At 39.0% G+C, this 17,563-nt stretch overlaps 1 protein-coding gene across 6 annotated transcripts in view; it reads right to left on the bottom strand.

Moving 5' to 3' along the window:
• Window positions 1-17,563, bottom strand: part of Zfand4 (zinc finger AN1-type containing 4) — a 46,996-nt gene that overhangs the window by 13,166 nt on the left and 16,267 nt on the right. For all 6 annotated transcript variants that reach the window (XM_042696547.1, XM_042696548.1, XM_042696552.1 and 3 more), the window contains 4 exons: window positions 16,393-16,468; window positions 15,440-15,507; window positions 13,176-13,362; window positions 686-833 (listed from right to left, as the gene is read on the bottom strand). In XM_042696547.1, the coding sequence (XP_042552481.1) occupies window positions 686-833; window positions 13,176-13,362; window positions 15,440-15,507; window positions 16,393-16,468 (479 nt within the window). The remainder of the gene's footprint in view (window positions 1-685; window positions 834-13,175; window positions 13,363-15,439; window positions 15,508-16,392; window positions 16,469-17,563) is intronic.

Genomic DNA, 17,563 nt, shown 5'->3' with positions numbered 1-17,563 from the left:
ATGACTGCATACCAATCACAATGGTAAAAACTTAAAAAGGAGAACTGTGTCAATTAGAGGGTAAGACTGTGGAAAGTCTGAAATCTCAATCTCATTCAATGCAGGAAAGAGTACAAATTGGTTTAATCACTTTGAAGTGACTTTAGATAAACTATCAATGTCTACTAAAGCTAAACTGCTATTCTCCACATTAAATATGAAAATAGCATTTAAAAATTACTATTACCAGCATAAGTTACTTTTTTTTTTTTTTATCTTTCTTAGCTCTAGCTTACTCCTGTAATCCTAACTGCTCAGGAGGCTGAGATCTGAGGATTCCGGTTCAAAGCCAGCCTAGAAAACAATCCAAGAGATTCATCTCCAACTAACCACCCAAAGATTAGCAGTGGGCCTGTGCCTCACCTCTCAGTAGAGTGCCAGCCTTGAGTGAAAAGGTAAGGCCAGCACAAGACCCTGAGAGCAGGCGATACCACCAGCACAAAGAAAAAACTGAACTACTTAAAAATGCTATGTAATTCTTTCAGATGTGCTGCTGCCCACCAAAGCCCAAAGGATCCTCTTTATATCAATAATGAGTCTTGACTGATAACATGAAATGAGACACCCTTGTACCTCTGAATACTTCCCTGCCGTAAGTTCTTCTGGGTAAGCTAGAGAAACCCTGACCAAATGCCAACAGTGTCACCTTCTTGCTGAGGTTCATGTTCTCCATCTTCGCCTTCAGCAGCTTCATCTTGTTCATGGTGATTGAATTTTCAATGATCTGTTGCCCTGAAGGAGAAGGCTCAGCTTCTTCATCCTCATCTGTATACAAGTTATACACAGAACCACCACTGCAAAGGAAATAATTGAGCACTTGATTCAAAAATTTTTATGTGTCATCGCAACTATAGATGCTGTTAAGGATAAAACACTACACCCATTCTGTCAATATAAGTGAAATACATTTCAAACATCTATACTTGAGAAAAATTAAATAGGGATAAATACCACATCATGACTGGAAATCTAGTACAGCTGAGCTCCTCTGAATCCAGTTCATCCTAGAAATTGGTGTCACTGGAGCACCCATGATGCCACATTCTTAGAGAGGCAAACTTCATTTTCACAAGATGTCAGCCAAGATTATCAGCCAAGACTCATAAATGTACAGTCAACATCACTGGGTGATCAGATTTCCACAAACTAGAATGAAAAAGCATGGCACAGAAGAAAAAAAATGGGAGGGGGAAAGGTGGGTGCTAGTGGCTCATGCCTGTAATCCCAGCTACTCAGGAGGCTGAGATCTGAGGATTGTGGTTCAAAGCCAGCCCAAGCAGGAAACTCCGTGAGACTCTTATCTCCAATTAACCACCAGAAAAACCGGAAGTGGTGCTGTGGCTCAAGCGGTAGAGCACTCACCTTGAGCTAAGAGCTGAGGGACAGCGCTCAGGTCCAGAGTTCAAGCCCCACGACCGAAAAAAATAAAATAAAAAAATTGTATATCCTGAAGGGGCTCTAACAAAAAACAAACAAACAAACAAACAACAACAACAACAAACTCGCTTAGGTATTATCAGAACATCTTCTGTTCTTAACAGAACAAAAAAGAATGTTCAAAAAAAGGGGTAACAAAAATCTTTAGGTACGTGGGTGCTGGTGGCTCATGCTTCTAATCCTAGCTACTCAAGAGACTGCTATCTGAGGATCACTGTTCAAGGCCACCCTGGGCAGGAAAGTCTGTGAGACCCTTATCTCTAATAAACTACTCAGAAAAAGCTAGAAGTGGTGCTGTGGCTCAAGTGGCACAGTGCTACCCTTGAGCACAAAGACTCAGAGACAGAACTTAGGCCCTGAGTTCAAGCCCTGGGAAAAAGACTTTCTAGGTATGTTTGGGAATGTAATCACCTACAACATCACAAATCATAGCACTAAAGCCCATGACACCCATTATTAAACCGATTTTAATATTTTAATGACTATCTACTCATACTTTAGAGAAATAAATATCTGGGGCCCCCTCTTCCCTGATCACACTTTCCACATTTTACTCCTCACATTCTGTCCCTCACTACCTTCCCCCACAAGTAAGTGAGTTGAAAGCACACAGCCAGCTTTCCTCATCATCCTGTTTTTATACTTTGCATATTTCTTGGTGCATATCCAAAAAAGCCTTGATGAACCAAATACAAATATACTGAAGTTTCAGGACATTTTCAATAATGAAAAATTATAATGGTAAGGGTTTGTATATACACATACACAAACACACAACACATTATGAGAATGATTAAAACTTAAAATAGAGCAGAACAAGAATATATGTTCTTTACCAATTCTAACTTTTATTTACGTAAACATTTAAATATAATTGAGCTAGGTAGCCAAAGTGTGAGGGTTAACATTTCCTGTTTTATATAGTTGTAAAAATTGGGATCAATTTAGGATGGCCTTAACAGGGCATATTCTAATGTTTGTAAAGTACATACTAGCAACATAAAAAAGTAGAGCAAATAGCGGATAGCTCATTTCTAAACATTATCATTTAGTGGTACTAGGTTTTGAATTTAGTACCTTGCACTCACATTTGTTAGGCAGGCTCTACAATTTTAGCCTTTCCCCCAGACTCCTAGTCGTACATCTTAAATGGTGAAAGGGCCAACCCCTGGCAGCTCACGCTGTAATTCTACCTACTGAGGGGGGCTGAAATCTGAGGATCAAGGATCAATGTGTGTAAGTCTCTTATCACCAATTAACCACCAAAAAGCTAGAAGTGAAGCCAGGTGCCGGTGGTTCATACATTAATCTTAGCTACCTCAGGAGGTTGAGATTTGAGGATTGCAGTTTGAAGCCAGCCCAGGCAGGAAACCCTGAGACTCTTATCAATAAACTATTCAAAAAAGCAGGAGTGGTGCTATGACTCAAGTGGTAGAGTGTTCACCTTGAGCAAAAGAAGCTCAGGGTCAGCACCAAAGCCCCAGGACCAGGGGGGAGGGAGGGAGGGAGGGAGGGAGGGAGGGAGGGGGAGGGAGAGAGAGAGAGAGAGAGAGAGAGAGAGAGAGAGAGAGAGAGAGAGAGAGAGAGAGAGAGAGGAGAGAGAGGAGAGAGAGAGAAAGCCAGAAGTGGACTTAGGGCTCAAGTAGAGTGTCAGCCTGGAGTGAAAAAGCTGAGGGACAGCACCCAGGCCTGAAAGAGATGATTCAAGTGCACTCTATTCTTAGTTACTTGGCAATATTTTACCCTTACTTCTCTGTACACTGTTGCATTTTAACCTTACTTTTACTGAATATTCTTAAGATGTTTCTTTTTTTGGGGGGGGGGGGGGAGAAGGTCTGGTCGTGGGGCCTGAACTCTGGGCCTGGGCACTGTCCCTCAGCTCTTCAGCTCAAGGCTAGCGCTCTACCACTTGAGCCACAGCGCCATTTCCGGCTTTTTTCTTTTTTCTTATGTGGTGCTGAGGAATCGAACCCAGGGCCTCAGGCATGCAAGGCAAGCGCTCTACCACTGAGCCGCCTTCCCAGCCCCCTTAAGATGTTTCTGACTCAATATTACTGTCATTAAAAAACCCTATTCTCTCAAGGAAGATGTGTGTTAAAAAGAACAATCATGATAAATATTTTACTGGATGCATTTTATGATATAAAAATCACTTTTTTAATTCACCTCATTTTTCAAAGAAGAACATATTTTCTTGAGACCAGTTAGAACCTCAACATTTTTCTATATGTAAAAAATGTAATTAGAGGGTGGGGAATGTGGCTTAGTGAGAGAGTGCTCGCTAGCATGCATGAAACCCTGGGTTTGATCCCTCAGTTACCACATACGGAGAAAAAGCCAGAAGTGACACTGTAGCTAGCCTTGAGCAAAAGAAGTTCAGAGACAATACCCAGGCCCTGAGCTCAAGCCCCAGAACTGGCAAAAAAAAAAAAAAAGTAACTAGACTGAGATAACAGTAATTTATAAACTTCATCCAAAAATATTTAAGTGTCTTAATTTATAATATAACTTAAGAAAATGAGATGGCCACTTGGCTCAGGTGGCTCACACTTGTAATCCTACCTACTCAGGAGGCTGAGATCTAGGGATCATGGTTCAAAGCCAGCCTAGATAAGAAAGCAGGAAGTAGAGCTGTGGCTCAAGTGGCAAGAGATAGTTGTAAACAGAAAAGCTCAGGAACAGTGCCTAGAACCTGAGTTCAAGCCCCTCCCCTCAAAAAGAATAAGAGATGAACAAATGTGATATTTATTTCAACATGACTATTACTCATCCCACACCTAAGACTTCACTTGATTTTTGCAGACACATTATCATTTAAGCCTTATCATCTCTCTTCATCTTTCTTAAACAATAATGTAGCATTATTCACTAAAAATGTGGCTGATGCTACATGTTATATAAAATGAATCAAATTCTTCCTGTTTCTTCTTAAATTGGGAGTCATGTATATGGGTGATATCTGGCCTGTTAACAGGAGACCTGTGAGTTAAGAATAGTTCTCACTTTTTTTTTTTTTTTTTGGTCATTCATGGGGCTTGAACTCTGGGCCTGGGCACTGTCCCTCTTCAGCTCAAGGCAAGTGTTCTACCACTTGTGCCACAGCGCCACTTCTGGTTTTCTGGTGGTTTATTTGACATAAGAGTCTCATGGACTTTCCTGCCGGGGGTAACTTTGAACTGATCCTCAGATCTCAGCCTCCTGAGTAGCTAGGATTACAGGCGTGAGCCACTAGCACCCAGCTTAGTTTTCACATTTTGAATAGCTTAAGAAATTTAAGTAGGGGCTGGGAAGGTGGCTCAGTGGTAGAGCGCTCACCTTGCATGCTCAAAGCCCTGGGTTTGATTCCTCAGCACCATATAAGCAAAAAGAAAAAAGCCGGAAGTGGCTCTGTGGCTCAAGTGGTAGAGCGCTAGCCTTGAGCTGAAGAGCTGAGGGACAGTGCCCAGGCCCAAAGTTCAGGCCCCATGACCGGACCAAAAAAAAAAAAAGAAAAGAAAAGAAATTTAAGTAATAGTATTGTTTAACATGAAATTTATATAAAATTCAAATTTGTTCACAAACAAAATTCTCTTGGAATATAGCCACAGTGGCTATGTTCAAACCTTATATTTGGGTATTTTTATACCACAGTGACAGAGCTGAGTGTCTGTGACAGACTGGATATGGCTCTCATCATTGTATATTCAGTTGGACAAACTGCAAATGACAGTGACATGAATATAATTTGGGAACATTTTGAACACAATGTGTATTGCTATGTGTAAAGTTACAGTATATTCTCAACATACTAAAACAAAAAACTCATATTTAGATTGCTATAATAACAGAATTGCAATCCATAGGCTTGTTGGGAAATTTTAAAAATTTATTTTATTTATTTATTTATTTATTTTGTCAGTCATGGTGCTTGAATTCTGGGCCTAGGCACTGTCCCTGAGCTCTTCAGCTCAAGGAGTACCCTACCACTTGAGCCACAGCACCACTTCTGGGGAATATTTTTTTTAAATATATGCCAGTATAGCCTTCAGCAAAAAAGCAGCCTCAGGGACAGCACCAAGGTCTGGAGTTCAAGCCTTAGGGCTGATGTGCGCCCGCACACATGCATGCACATGCGCGCCTACACACACACACACACACACACACCCTATCTATCTATCTATCTATCTATCTATCTATCTATCTATCTCAATACACTGAGTCTCTTTTTCTCTGTAAGTCTCACGATAGTGGTGTCCTTCTGGTAGTTCAGGAAGTTGTGTTGTAGTGAGTGGAGCATATGAAATATGTCCTCTGTGGTTACCCATCTAGTCTTCTCAGCAACGTGCAGTCCGAAGAGAATAGGTGTGCTAATCCTCAGTGCAACATGCACTGAGGCCCTTTTATGGAGCAGTGCCCATACCCAGCTGTCATTAGTTGAGGCCAGGTCCCTGCAGGGTCAGTTGTATCTTTTAACAAGATTGAGAAGATAAATCTTTGGCAAAGCATATATACCAAAGAACGTGTCAGACTCATTTCCCAACACTTTATAGAAAAAGGGACAAAAATAACTACCAAAGCAAAAAAAGGATACGTACATAAAGTAAAAACTACAACTTCCACAATACCAACAATTGGGATGATAGGGGAAAATAACATAAAGAGTTAGAAAAATATAAATATAAAGAGGGGAGAATTCTTGTGGAAGTGCCACAGATGAGGCTAGAAACAGCCTCCAGTGGACTCTATGAATGAGAAGAGTCAGAGTAAAAGAAACTATACTTCAAAGGATCAAGAAAAAAAGGACACAGGAATCACAGAAGCTAAAGAGTATTTTAAAAAATTACACCTGTAATCCCTCTTCAGGAGGCTGACATCTGAAGGATCAAAGATTGTAACCAGCTTTGACAAAAAAGCCTGTGAGACTCCATCTCCAAAATAACCAGCAAAAAGCTGGACTGGAGGTGTGGCTCAAGTGATAAGAGCACCAATTAAGCCAGCAAGTCAAGCAAGTGTGAGGCCCTGAGTTAAAACCCTAGTGCTACAAGAACAAAACAAATTTTACACACACACACACACACACACACACACACACACACACACACACACACACACACACATAGAAGGGTAACAGTGAAATGTAGAAAACAGCCTATAGCTCCAACCCTGGTTGGAGCTGGCAGGGAAGGTAAGCCAGGTGGCCCTGGTGACAGACTTAGCTGCAGAATAAGCCCCAAATTATGGAAAAGCCTTAACCTCAGTGCAGTTATTTGTCATTACAGACTACTGAAAGGCAGGTTTGCATTGAAGAAGAAGCATATGCTGTTGCTCTTCATCTCAGAGTCCTACGTCAATGCCTTCTTGACCAGGTCTATTGTCTGGGGACATGTAAAAAAAGAACTACTGGGCTGGGAAGTTGGCTCAGTGGTAGAGTGCTTGCCTTGCATGCCTGAGGCCCTGGGTTCGATTTCTCAGCACCACATAAGCAAAAAGAAAAAAGCTGGAAGTGGTGCTGTGGCTCAAGTGGTAGAGTGCTAGCCTTGAGCTGAAGAGCTGAGGGACAGTGCCCAGGCCCAGAGTTCAGGCCCCACGACCGGACCCACAAACAAACAAAAAAAAAAAAAAAAAAAAAAGAACTACTGTGGCTCCTGGAGACTTGAGATATTATGCTACAGTGTCTCAATGAGAGACAGCCACTAGACAGATCATGGAGATAGGAGGTTTTGATGTAGACCTGCAGAGAAGGTGTAGGAAACTCAGGCAGGAGGACCAAGGGAGAGCTCAATTTTCCCAGCCTCTTTCCTTCTACAAGGTGGCTAACTGCCAGGCAGGATCTGAAAACTTAAGAAGAGGGACTGACTACTTCAGTTACATCCCTGCAGTCTAGAATTCAGAGATCATGGCAGAAATGAATGAAATGGAGACCTAAAGAATGATACACAGAATAAATGAAGCAAAGGGTTAGAGCTTCAAAAAGATAACCAAAATTGACCAATCAAACCAAAACAAATGAAGAGACTCAAATTAACAAAATTACATCAGATGACAGAGTGGATATTACAAACACCCAGGAAATGAAAAGGATCATTAGGAAATGTTTGTACATTCCAATATCCTGGAAAATCTAGAAGACGTAAATTTCCAGACACATATGACCTACCACAATTGAAACAAATGGATATCACTAACAGATCCATAATAACAGTGAGACTTCATTATATATGAAAAGCCAAAGATCAGATGAATTCACTGCTAAATTCTACCAGACCTTAAAAGAACAACAAACATCAATGCTTCTGTAGTTACCCCAGAAAGAAAGGAAGAAGTCAGTATTACCCTGACATTAAACCCTGGTAAGTGTGTAACAAAAAAGACCAATTTCCTTGATTAACACAGAATTCTCAAATCAAATACTTGCAAACATAATACAATACATTAAAAGATCGCACATCATGATCAAGCTGGTTTCATTCCAGGAATGCAAGAACGGTTCAACATATGCAAGTCAGTAAATATACAACATATAAACAGAATAAAGGACAAAAAAATCCTATGATAATCTTAAAAGATGTAGAAAGACTTTGGGAAAAAAGTCAACATCCCTTCAAGATGAAAGCCCTGAACAAGCTAGGAATAGAAAGAAATGCATGTCAACATAATAATGATTATGTATGACAAACCTATAGCCAACAGCATACTAACTGGAAAAAAAAAAGAATTTTCTCTGAAGTGAGGAACAAGACAAAGTTGTCCATTCTTTCTATTCTCATTCAATATGTTTGAATTATTAGCCAGATCAATAATGCAAGTGAAAAAAATAATAAGGATACACACAAGAAAGGAAGAAATCAACGTTTTCCTATTTGAAGATGACATCACTAAAAGACCCTAAAGAATCCATCAAAATCCTCTTAGAAATAAGTAGTGTTCTATAAATCAAGGCCAAATACACGGAGAGAAACCTAATCCCATTCACAAAATAATGAAAATTCAAAACTAAATACCAACAAGTAAACTAAATACCAACAAGATTTAGAGGTAAAAGACCTCTAGCATGAATACTATGAAAACAATTAAGAAAGAAAATGAAGATGATGAAGGATTCCAGTGGCTCATGCCTGTAATTCTATCTATTCAGGAGGGTGAGAACCAGAAGATCACAGTTCAAAGCCAGCCTGGGTAGAGAAGTTTATGAGACTCCATCTCCAAAATGACAGAAAAATGGCAAGCTGAAATCATGCGCAGCTGGCAGAGAATCAGTCAAGTAAACAAGCCAAGCAAATGTTAGGCCTTCATTTCAAATCCTAGTATTGAGAGAAAAAAACAAAAAGAAAACGATGAAGATACTAGAAGATGAACAGCTTTCCCCATTCATGGATTGGCAGAATACTGGGAAAAGTTATGCTCCCAAAAGCAATCTATATACTCAATGTAATTCCTACCAAAATTTGAGTTATTCTTCACAGAAGTAGAAAAACCAATCTTAAAATCACAAGAAAGCATAAAAGCCCCTAAATAGCCAGACCCAAAAAAAAAGATCCTGAATAAAAAGAATAATTCTGGAGGTTTAACAACACCTGATCTCAAATTATGTCACAAAGCTATAATAACAAAAACCCCAAGCATGTTACTGGAACAAAAAGATACACTGAAATGAATGGAATTAGAAGACTCACAAATAAGCCCACACAACTACAGTTGTCTAATATTTACCAAAGGTACCCAAAACACATTTTAAGACAGCCTCTTCAACAAATGGTGCCAGGAAAATCTAAATATCTGTGTGAAAATGACTAAAATTAGACATGTATTTCTCACTCTGCACAAAAATAAATTCAAAGTAGATGATTAGACTTAAGGTAATACCTGAAACTTTGAAACTACTACATAGAAAACAAGAAAAACACATGAAGATATAGGCCTAGATAAGGACCTTATGAATAGGATTCCAATAGCTCAGGAAATAAGAGCAAGAATTGACATATGAGATTGCATCAAGTTAAAAATCTAAGGAGTCCTTAATTCCCATTTCTTACACAAAAAGAAGGAAATGTTTCTCTTTTTCTATTTCTCACTACATTAACCCTGTTATTATTGAAATAAATCTTTGCTAAAACCTTCAAAAAATAAAAATCTGACAAGGGATTAGTATACAGAACATATAAAGAACTCAAAAAAAATGAACTAAAAACAATTCTGTCAACAAATAGGCGAATGAACAGTTCTCAGCCAAAGTTCAAATGGCTAACAAATATACAAAGAAATGTCCATCATTCTCTCTCATAAATTAAATGCAAATCAAAATTACATTGAGCTGGATGCTGGTGGTTTACTCTTATAATCCTAGCTATTTAGGAGGCTGAGACCTGGAGGATCATGGTTTGAAGTCAGACCAGGTAGAAAGTCTATGAAACTCTGTCTCCAATTAACCAGGCAAGATGCCAGACTAGAGATATGGTTCAGCGGTAGAACACTAGCTGTGTGAGCAAGAAAACCAAGTGAAAGCCTGAGGGTCTGAGTTCAAGCTCCAATATTGGCAAAACAGAAATAAGAAAAAAAATTAAGATTCTATTTTATCCTTGCGGGGCACTAGTGGCTCACATCTGTAATCCTAGTTAATCAGGAGCCTGAGTCTGAAGCTCTTGCTTTGAAGCTAGCCCAGGCAGGAAAGTCAGCAACTCTCTTATCTCTAATTAAGTACCAAAAAGTCAAAAGTAGAGCTGTGGTTCAAATGGTAGAGCACTATCCTTGAGCAAAAAAAGCTCAATTACAGCGCCGAGGTCCTCAGTTCAAGTCCTAGTACTCACCACACACACATACACACTCACACACACACACACACACACACACACATACACTATCTCACCCAAATCAAAATGACTATCTTCAAGAAAATAAATATTGGTAGGGAGTGAGTCATATGTATGGAAAGTACCCATTATATACTGTGTGTGGGAATGTAAATTAGTGCAATGAACCACTGTGGAACTCCTTAAATAACTCAGTATGGAACTACTATATGATCCTGCCACACATGATCCGGCCATGCACTATGATCCTGGACATATATACAAAGAAATGTGAGCATACAATAGAGACACCTGAAACGTGTGTGTGTGTGTGTGTGTGTGTGTGTGTGTGTGCACGTATGTGTGTGTGTACACTGTAGCTCTATTCACGATAGCCAAGCAATAGAATGAGTTCCCTTAAACTGCTGAATGGATAAAGCATATATATTATGCGTGCATACACACACACACACACACACACACACACACACACACACACACACACACACACACACAATGAGTTATTATTTGGCCATAAAGAAAGAATTTACTTGCAAGAAAATGGATGTAACTAGAAATCCTCATTTTAAGGAAAATAAGTAATACTTAGGCAAAATTGCATTTTTTATTTCAAATGTGGAATTTCTATATAAAAAAAACAAAAGAAATGACATTCAGACTGCCCTTCTGCCCAGTGTGGATCTCTTTTGTTAGCTCTGGCTCCTGGGCCTGCTCTTCACATGCTCAGTGCTGAGGCCCTTCCTCTCACTCTGCTTCATGCCTCTCCAAGTCTCTGCTCACTGAGAACTGAACACATTCTCAATCACTAACTTTGTAGAGCGGCTCCTCTCCAGTTTATTCTAACAAATAAAGTTCACTGCCATTACTTCTGGTTCCGTACCTTTAATGCACCACCCTGTCCCTCTCCACAGTACACACCCAGTGAGTATTCTAATCTGCCATGTACTACCAAGCCAGCAGTAAACTTCACTTATCACAGAGCTTTATCCCTGATCATTTTGGTATCATGGTGGGACATATACCTGAGAGAAACTACTTAAAAAGAGGGAAAATTTATTTGGGCTTAAGCCTTTAGAGGCTTTGGCCTGCAGTTGCGTGGCTGTGGTGAGACAGAGCATCACAATGGGGGCGCAGGGGAGAGCCAATCTGCTCACTTCATGGTAGCAGTTAACTGAGGGACAGGCAGGGGCCAGGGGACAAGGTGTACTTCTCCAGGGCACCACACAGTGACCCAACTCCCAAACAAGGCCCCATGCCCTAATAACACATCAAGGAACTAATCCATTGATTTGTCTGAACCCTCACTATCCAGTTACTCCCCCAAACCCATCAGCTGATAAGCAGACTCCAAGCACATGATGAGCCTTGGGGGTTGTCTCAGATTTAAATCCTAACAAGCATGTTTTGGTGCTGAGGCTTGAAGCTGTGGCTTCATGCATGCCAAGATGCACTCTGCCAGTAGTTATAGGTTTACTATAATCCTTCCTTCCATCCTTCTTTCCTTCCTTCCTTCCTTCTTCTTATCTCTTTATTTTCTTTCTCTCTCCTTCCCTCCCTCCCTCCCTCTCTCCCCTTCCCTCCCCGCCTGCCTCTCTCATTCTTTCTTTTCTTCTTTCTTTCTTTCTTTCCTTCCTTCCTTCCTTCCTTCCTTCCTTCCTTCCTTCCTTCCTTCCTTCCTTCCTTCCTTCCTTCCTTTCTTTCTTTCTTTCTTCTTTCTCTCTCTCCCTCCCTCCCTCTCTCTCTCCCCCACCCCCCCCTTCTCTTTCTCCTTCCTTCCTGATCCTGGGGCTTGAACTCAGGGCCTGGGCACTGTCCTTGAGTTTTTTTTTTTCTTGAAGCTAGTATTCTACCACGTGAGCCACAGCTCTACTTCTGAAATTTTCTGAATAGTTAGTTTGAGATAAGAGTCTCACAGACTTTACTGCCCAAGATCTCAGCCTCCTGAGTAGCTACAATTACAGGCATGAGCAACCAGCAGCTAACTCGTGTTTCTTTTTTATCTCCCCTCCCTGGGATCATGCTATCTTTTTATAACAATAACCAATACTATTAAAAGATTCATGCTGCATGAAAATGGAGCCTTTGTAGCACCAGGAGCTTTGTAACTGGCTATAAAAGGTCAGTAAATATTTAATGACTTAAAGTGAAGAGATAAAGACTTATTTGTAAGTCGGGATGCACAGAAACTTAAGGCTTACTTTGTCCAATTCCCTCACTTTTCTATTGCCTAGCTAAATATCTGTAGGATACCCCCTCTCCACCCCGCCCAGTTTTGGAATGTTACAGATTCTCTTTTACAAAGAACCATAGAGATTTGTTCATCTTTAAAGCAAGAGAGTTAAATTTGGAAAAAAAGAGACCAACTTTAGGTTTAACCTTTTCTACTATGTCTCAATAATATAGTAACACTATTTTCATGACTCTATAACCTAAAAGAATCTTCAGAGTTTCAAAAAAGTAAGAGAAATCCTTGTTATGAAAAATTCTACTATGGGATGGGAAGGTGGCCCATGAATGCCTTGCATGCATGAGGCCCTGGGTTCGATTCCTCAGTACCACATAAGCAGAAAAAAAGCTGGAAGTGGCACTGTGGCTCTAGTGGTAGAGTGCTAGCCTTGAGCTGAAGAGCTGAGGGACAGCGCCCAGACCCAGAGTTCAAGCCCCATGACCAACTGGAAAAAAAATTCCACTACATAAAGAAACTTTAGAAATTATTCTAAATATTAATCATATGAGGGATAATTTCATTATTATAAATCAGGGAAAGAATGGAAAGAAATGTATGAAATTTAATCAGTCTTATTAGTACGTTAAGATTATTTTGACAACACAAGATAATCATAAACATTTATGAAACATATCATATGATATTCTCCTTTTCTAAGAGAGGCATGAAAATGAAAACCTCTTTACCTTAACGATTCAGATAATGGTGTTAAAGTGCCATCTCCCCTATCTACTACACGAAAGAAATTCAATTGATCTCCTTCTCGGTACACCAAGAATGTAACTTGTTTGTTGCAGGAAGTTTTCTCCCAGACTTCATCTCGACTGGAATCCATATACTCAGCCATCTCCCTAAGTGGATCTTCCATAGGAACTACAAATGGGAAATGATAAACAAGCTTTCAATATACACTAACTTTTCTGCATCTTGGTATACTAACAGGATATAATGCTCTGAGTTTGTTTAACATCTTGCACATATAGTACATATACCCTACATTGTATAATTATGAAGGAAAATACACCATTATGTTGCTATGCCCACAGACAAAGCTTTACCATGAGGCTTTTTTTCTTCTCAGTGCCAGTAGAGTCTTTATGTTTGTTGATTCTCTGGCATTATTATTTGTGGTTATTTTCACATGTTTTCTCTATTTTCAAATATTGGTGCAATGATCAAAATTGAAAAGCACATAGACCCCACTTGTTTTAGGTTGAAAATAAACACACAACATATACACACAAAATTGGGAGATATATAAAAGAAATCCGAAGCAAGTGGTAAAGCATTCTGTTTAGCATGCCCAAGGCTATGGATTTCATTCCCAGCAGGAAAAAAAAAGATGGGAAAGCAAGAGAGCCTTTTCATTTCTTCTGGTTTTATATAACAATTGCTTTGAGTCTAACATGTTTCAGAATGTGAGGAGGGCACTTAGTGCACAAACACTGAGAAGTGTGAGCAAGAGCCCTGTTTCCTGCAGGGCTCCTCCAGGAGCTGCAGCAATTCTGGTCAGTGTACATGTGCTATGTGATAGCACATACAAGAGAACACGACTTTCAGAGAACCCCACAACAGGGAAGTTTTCTCTAGTGTATGCAAAATAGATCAATAGCTCTCATAAAACCCTTTTGAAGTGTATCAGAAAAAAGATGGAACTGAGCCTATTTTCTCATGAGAACTATGAGGCCTTGGGTTATAATTTGCATGAGGGAAGCAAGTGTGCAGTGGAGACAGCAGTTAACCCTCCGTTTTCTGGTCCGTGAAGGCTCACACAAATCTGAAGACCTTCCCAAGAATGAGGTCTCCAGAGCAGGATGCTCTGAGTTCATGTGACATACCTGAACAAAGGCCAATGAAAACAACACGGTCCTCTTACTGTGCTGCCCAAGCCACCTTTTCTAGGATATTCTAATATCCTACTTTCATACACATTATCATCCCATTTACTTCCTGCATAACATTTAGAACCGCAATTATTATAACCATAATCATCAATTATTTTTTCACATTTATTAGAGGCAGTGTCATAAAATGGGGCCACCGTCTTCCACCCTGTACATAGTAGACAAATTCAACATCCAGAAGATGTTCACTGTGCATTTGTTGAATGAATGAATGAACTACCCACATTATTAGAAGAGTTTCAAGGACAGGAAAATATCCAAAAAAGCCAAATGTATCACAAATCAAGTAAATAGGCAATTTTGGAATTTTCTACTTCAATTATTTTAGGTATTGAAGACTCAGCAAAATTTTCAAAAATGATATAAAGCTGGATACCAGTGGGTCATGCCTATAATCCTAGCTGATCAAGATCTCAATCTGAAGACTGTAGTTCAAAGTCAGCCCAGGCAGACAAATCCTAGAGATTCTTATGTCCAATTAATCAGGAAAAAATCAGAAGTGGCTCGAATGGTAGAGTGACAACTATGAGCAAAAAAGCTGAGCAAGAACATGAAGCCCAGAGTTCAAACCACAGTACTGGAGGAAAAAACAAAAAGATGAGAACCCAAATACAATAACAATTTTTATACCGTGTCACTCCATTTTTCTTCCATATACTGATGATGTTTATTTTTAATTCTTATTGGACTCAGTATGGAAACATGGTATTTTTCTGGAATGTATTTTAGAATTATGCCTTTATATATTTGAAGTTTAAAGAACAATGCCTAAAAAGAAAAGAAATAACCAATGCTTTAAGAGGTTAGAGGTGTGGCTCAGGTGGTAGAGTATTAGCCAAGCCAGCGAAAGTGGTAGATCGTCCTGGTCTCAAACAAAGAAAAAAGACAAAAAACAAACAATGCCTACAACAATCAAAGGCTTAACCACCAAAAGGGAGCTTGACTATAACCACAGGCTATAATAAACACTGACTTGAACATTACTTTGTCAATTTGTTGTCAAACTTCTTGAAAAATATAATTGTTCTGCTTTAATATATGCCTACCTTTTCTGGTATTTATAGGTCCACCACGCATAGCCAAAACCAGCTTCAAGGTACAACCTTCGGAAATGCTGTGCACAATTAATACAAAAACTATTATCATCACAATGTATTCAGCATTAAAGGAAACACTACCTGCTGGTTTATTAGGCATAGCACCCATTCTCTAAAATATAAAAAGATACAGAAATATGAAGAAACATGAGATGCTAATGCATTTACTTGTATACATAATTAAAAGGTTAAGAAGTTCTCATAAAGTATAACTATTATGTGAAATCTCAGCCAAAGGTACTGGCAAGGACCTCTGTGATTGTGTGGCTGAGCCTCTTCATTCCACATAGAAGGAAAAGGAGACCTAGGAAAGAGAAGAGGCTTGTCCAACATCCAGAGTTTTAGAAACAGGAGATGTGTTCAATATAATAATAATAATAATAATAATAGAAATCAACAAATCTAACAAGTCTCCTGACTCCCATTGCTTTCTCTCTATTCCACATCACTTCTCACTCTTCTGCTCTTTTTTCTTCAGTTTAATGAATTTTGTGAGGGGAAAGAGAAAGATCAGAGGTAGAAAGTATTTTTTTGTAATCAATGGTGCATGCAGTATCTCTTACTAACAGGAGATTTTAATACATGTTGGTGGAGGGCTGTTCTCTCATATCTAAAATGAAAATAAAAGGAACATAGTAGACCAATATTCAAAGACAGAAGCAAAAAAGGCAAGACATTAATAGGAAGACATAAAAAGGCAGAGCAAAAACCATTTTGTACACGCACAAAAAATGAAAAGGTAAAATATAATTATCAAAGGACAAAGATCACAGGAAGATGGGGTGCCGGGACAACACATCTACAGTTCAGAATTTGTAATGAAATCTAGGACCAGAGGTATTTAGGAGGCATGTTCTAAGGATATGGAGTTCATGTAGTAACTAATATGAGGTTACACTCACTTGTAATCATTCAAGCAATACTCATCTTCAAGTTCCATGTTATTCCAAATTAAGTGCTGCTGACAGATGGGAATACCTTAGGGGAAGGTAATAAAAATGTTAAAAAAAATTCAATTAGCATCTCCAACATGATACAAAGCTTATTTCATTAAATAACTAAGTACATGTTTGAATTAAACACACTTCTAAAATGAATGCTATGTGCTAAAATTTACAGAATCATAGAAATTTTGTTCATTTGCTTTTTAAGAGTATGTTTCAGTAACTCCAACCCTAAAAAATGAATAATTTGGGTAAAAAAACTGTAAACTTATTAAAAACAAAACAGTCCTGAAGAGTTTGAGATGCAAGGTCTAGAAGACAGTGTTGTATTTAGTTTGCATTTAGTTATCAGTGTTGAAACTATATTATGGCTAATTTTCAATGCTAGAAATACCTGTCTAGAAGCTATGCCTTCAAATTTTGTGTTTTAAGAAATACAAACTCAGATTCTAGATTTTTAACACAGTAATTTTTTAATCAATTGCACTTTTGAAACTCCTATCCTTTTGGGGTTTTATTAGTCAGGAAGTGATCATTATTTATTAGGAAATCGAATGGATATAGACTTATGAATAACCTTTTCAAATGTCTCCATACTGCCTTCTCTGTTTTTCTTTATAACACTATAAGTAAGCAATCAGAGTACCAATAGTATGTATTACCTTTTTACAACTATAAGCACTGCTATATGCACTTGGCTTATGTTACAATTTTACAGTTTAACTTCAATAACTTGTGAGGTGAACATAAACAGAATCCTCATTTCACAGGAGTGACACCAGAGAAATTACATAACAGAGTCTATGTGGTGGGTTAGAGGAGTGATTACCTCCCCTGCCCGCCACCCCCTGCCCCCCAAAAAAACCTATTTGGTGAACCATATCTGGGAATCACTCTCCATAAGGCAAAAGCAGCTGTCTGAAGGTTGTATTTTACTAGCGCCAGCTGATAGTTAAAGATCATCATGGACTGCCAAAGGATTTGAAGGCTGAGCACAGACAGACAGACAGACAGACACACACACACACACACACACATACACACACAGCACACAATTTCCCAAGTGGAATAGTCTACTTTTTTTTGCTTCATTAAAAACAATGTAAGGGGCTGGGAAGGTGGCTCAGTG

The sequence above is a fragment of the Dipodomys spectabilis genome, unplaced genomic scaffold, assembly GCF_019054845.1.
Source record: "Dipodomys spectabilis isolate Male_0828 unplaced genomic scaffold, ASM1905484v1 ptg000207l, whole genome shotgun sequence".
NCBI lineage: Eukaryota > Metazoa > Chordata > Mammalia > Rodentia > Heteromyidae > Dipodomys > Dipodomys spectabilis.
Note: the sequence above shows the minus strand (reverse complement) of the source record. Positions and strands in the feature narration are given on the sequence as shown.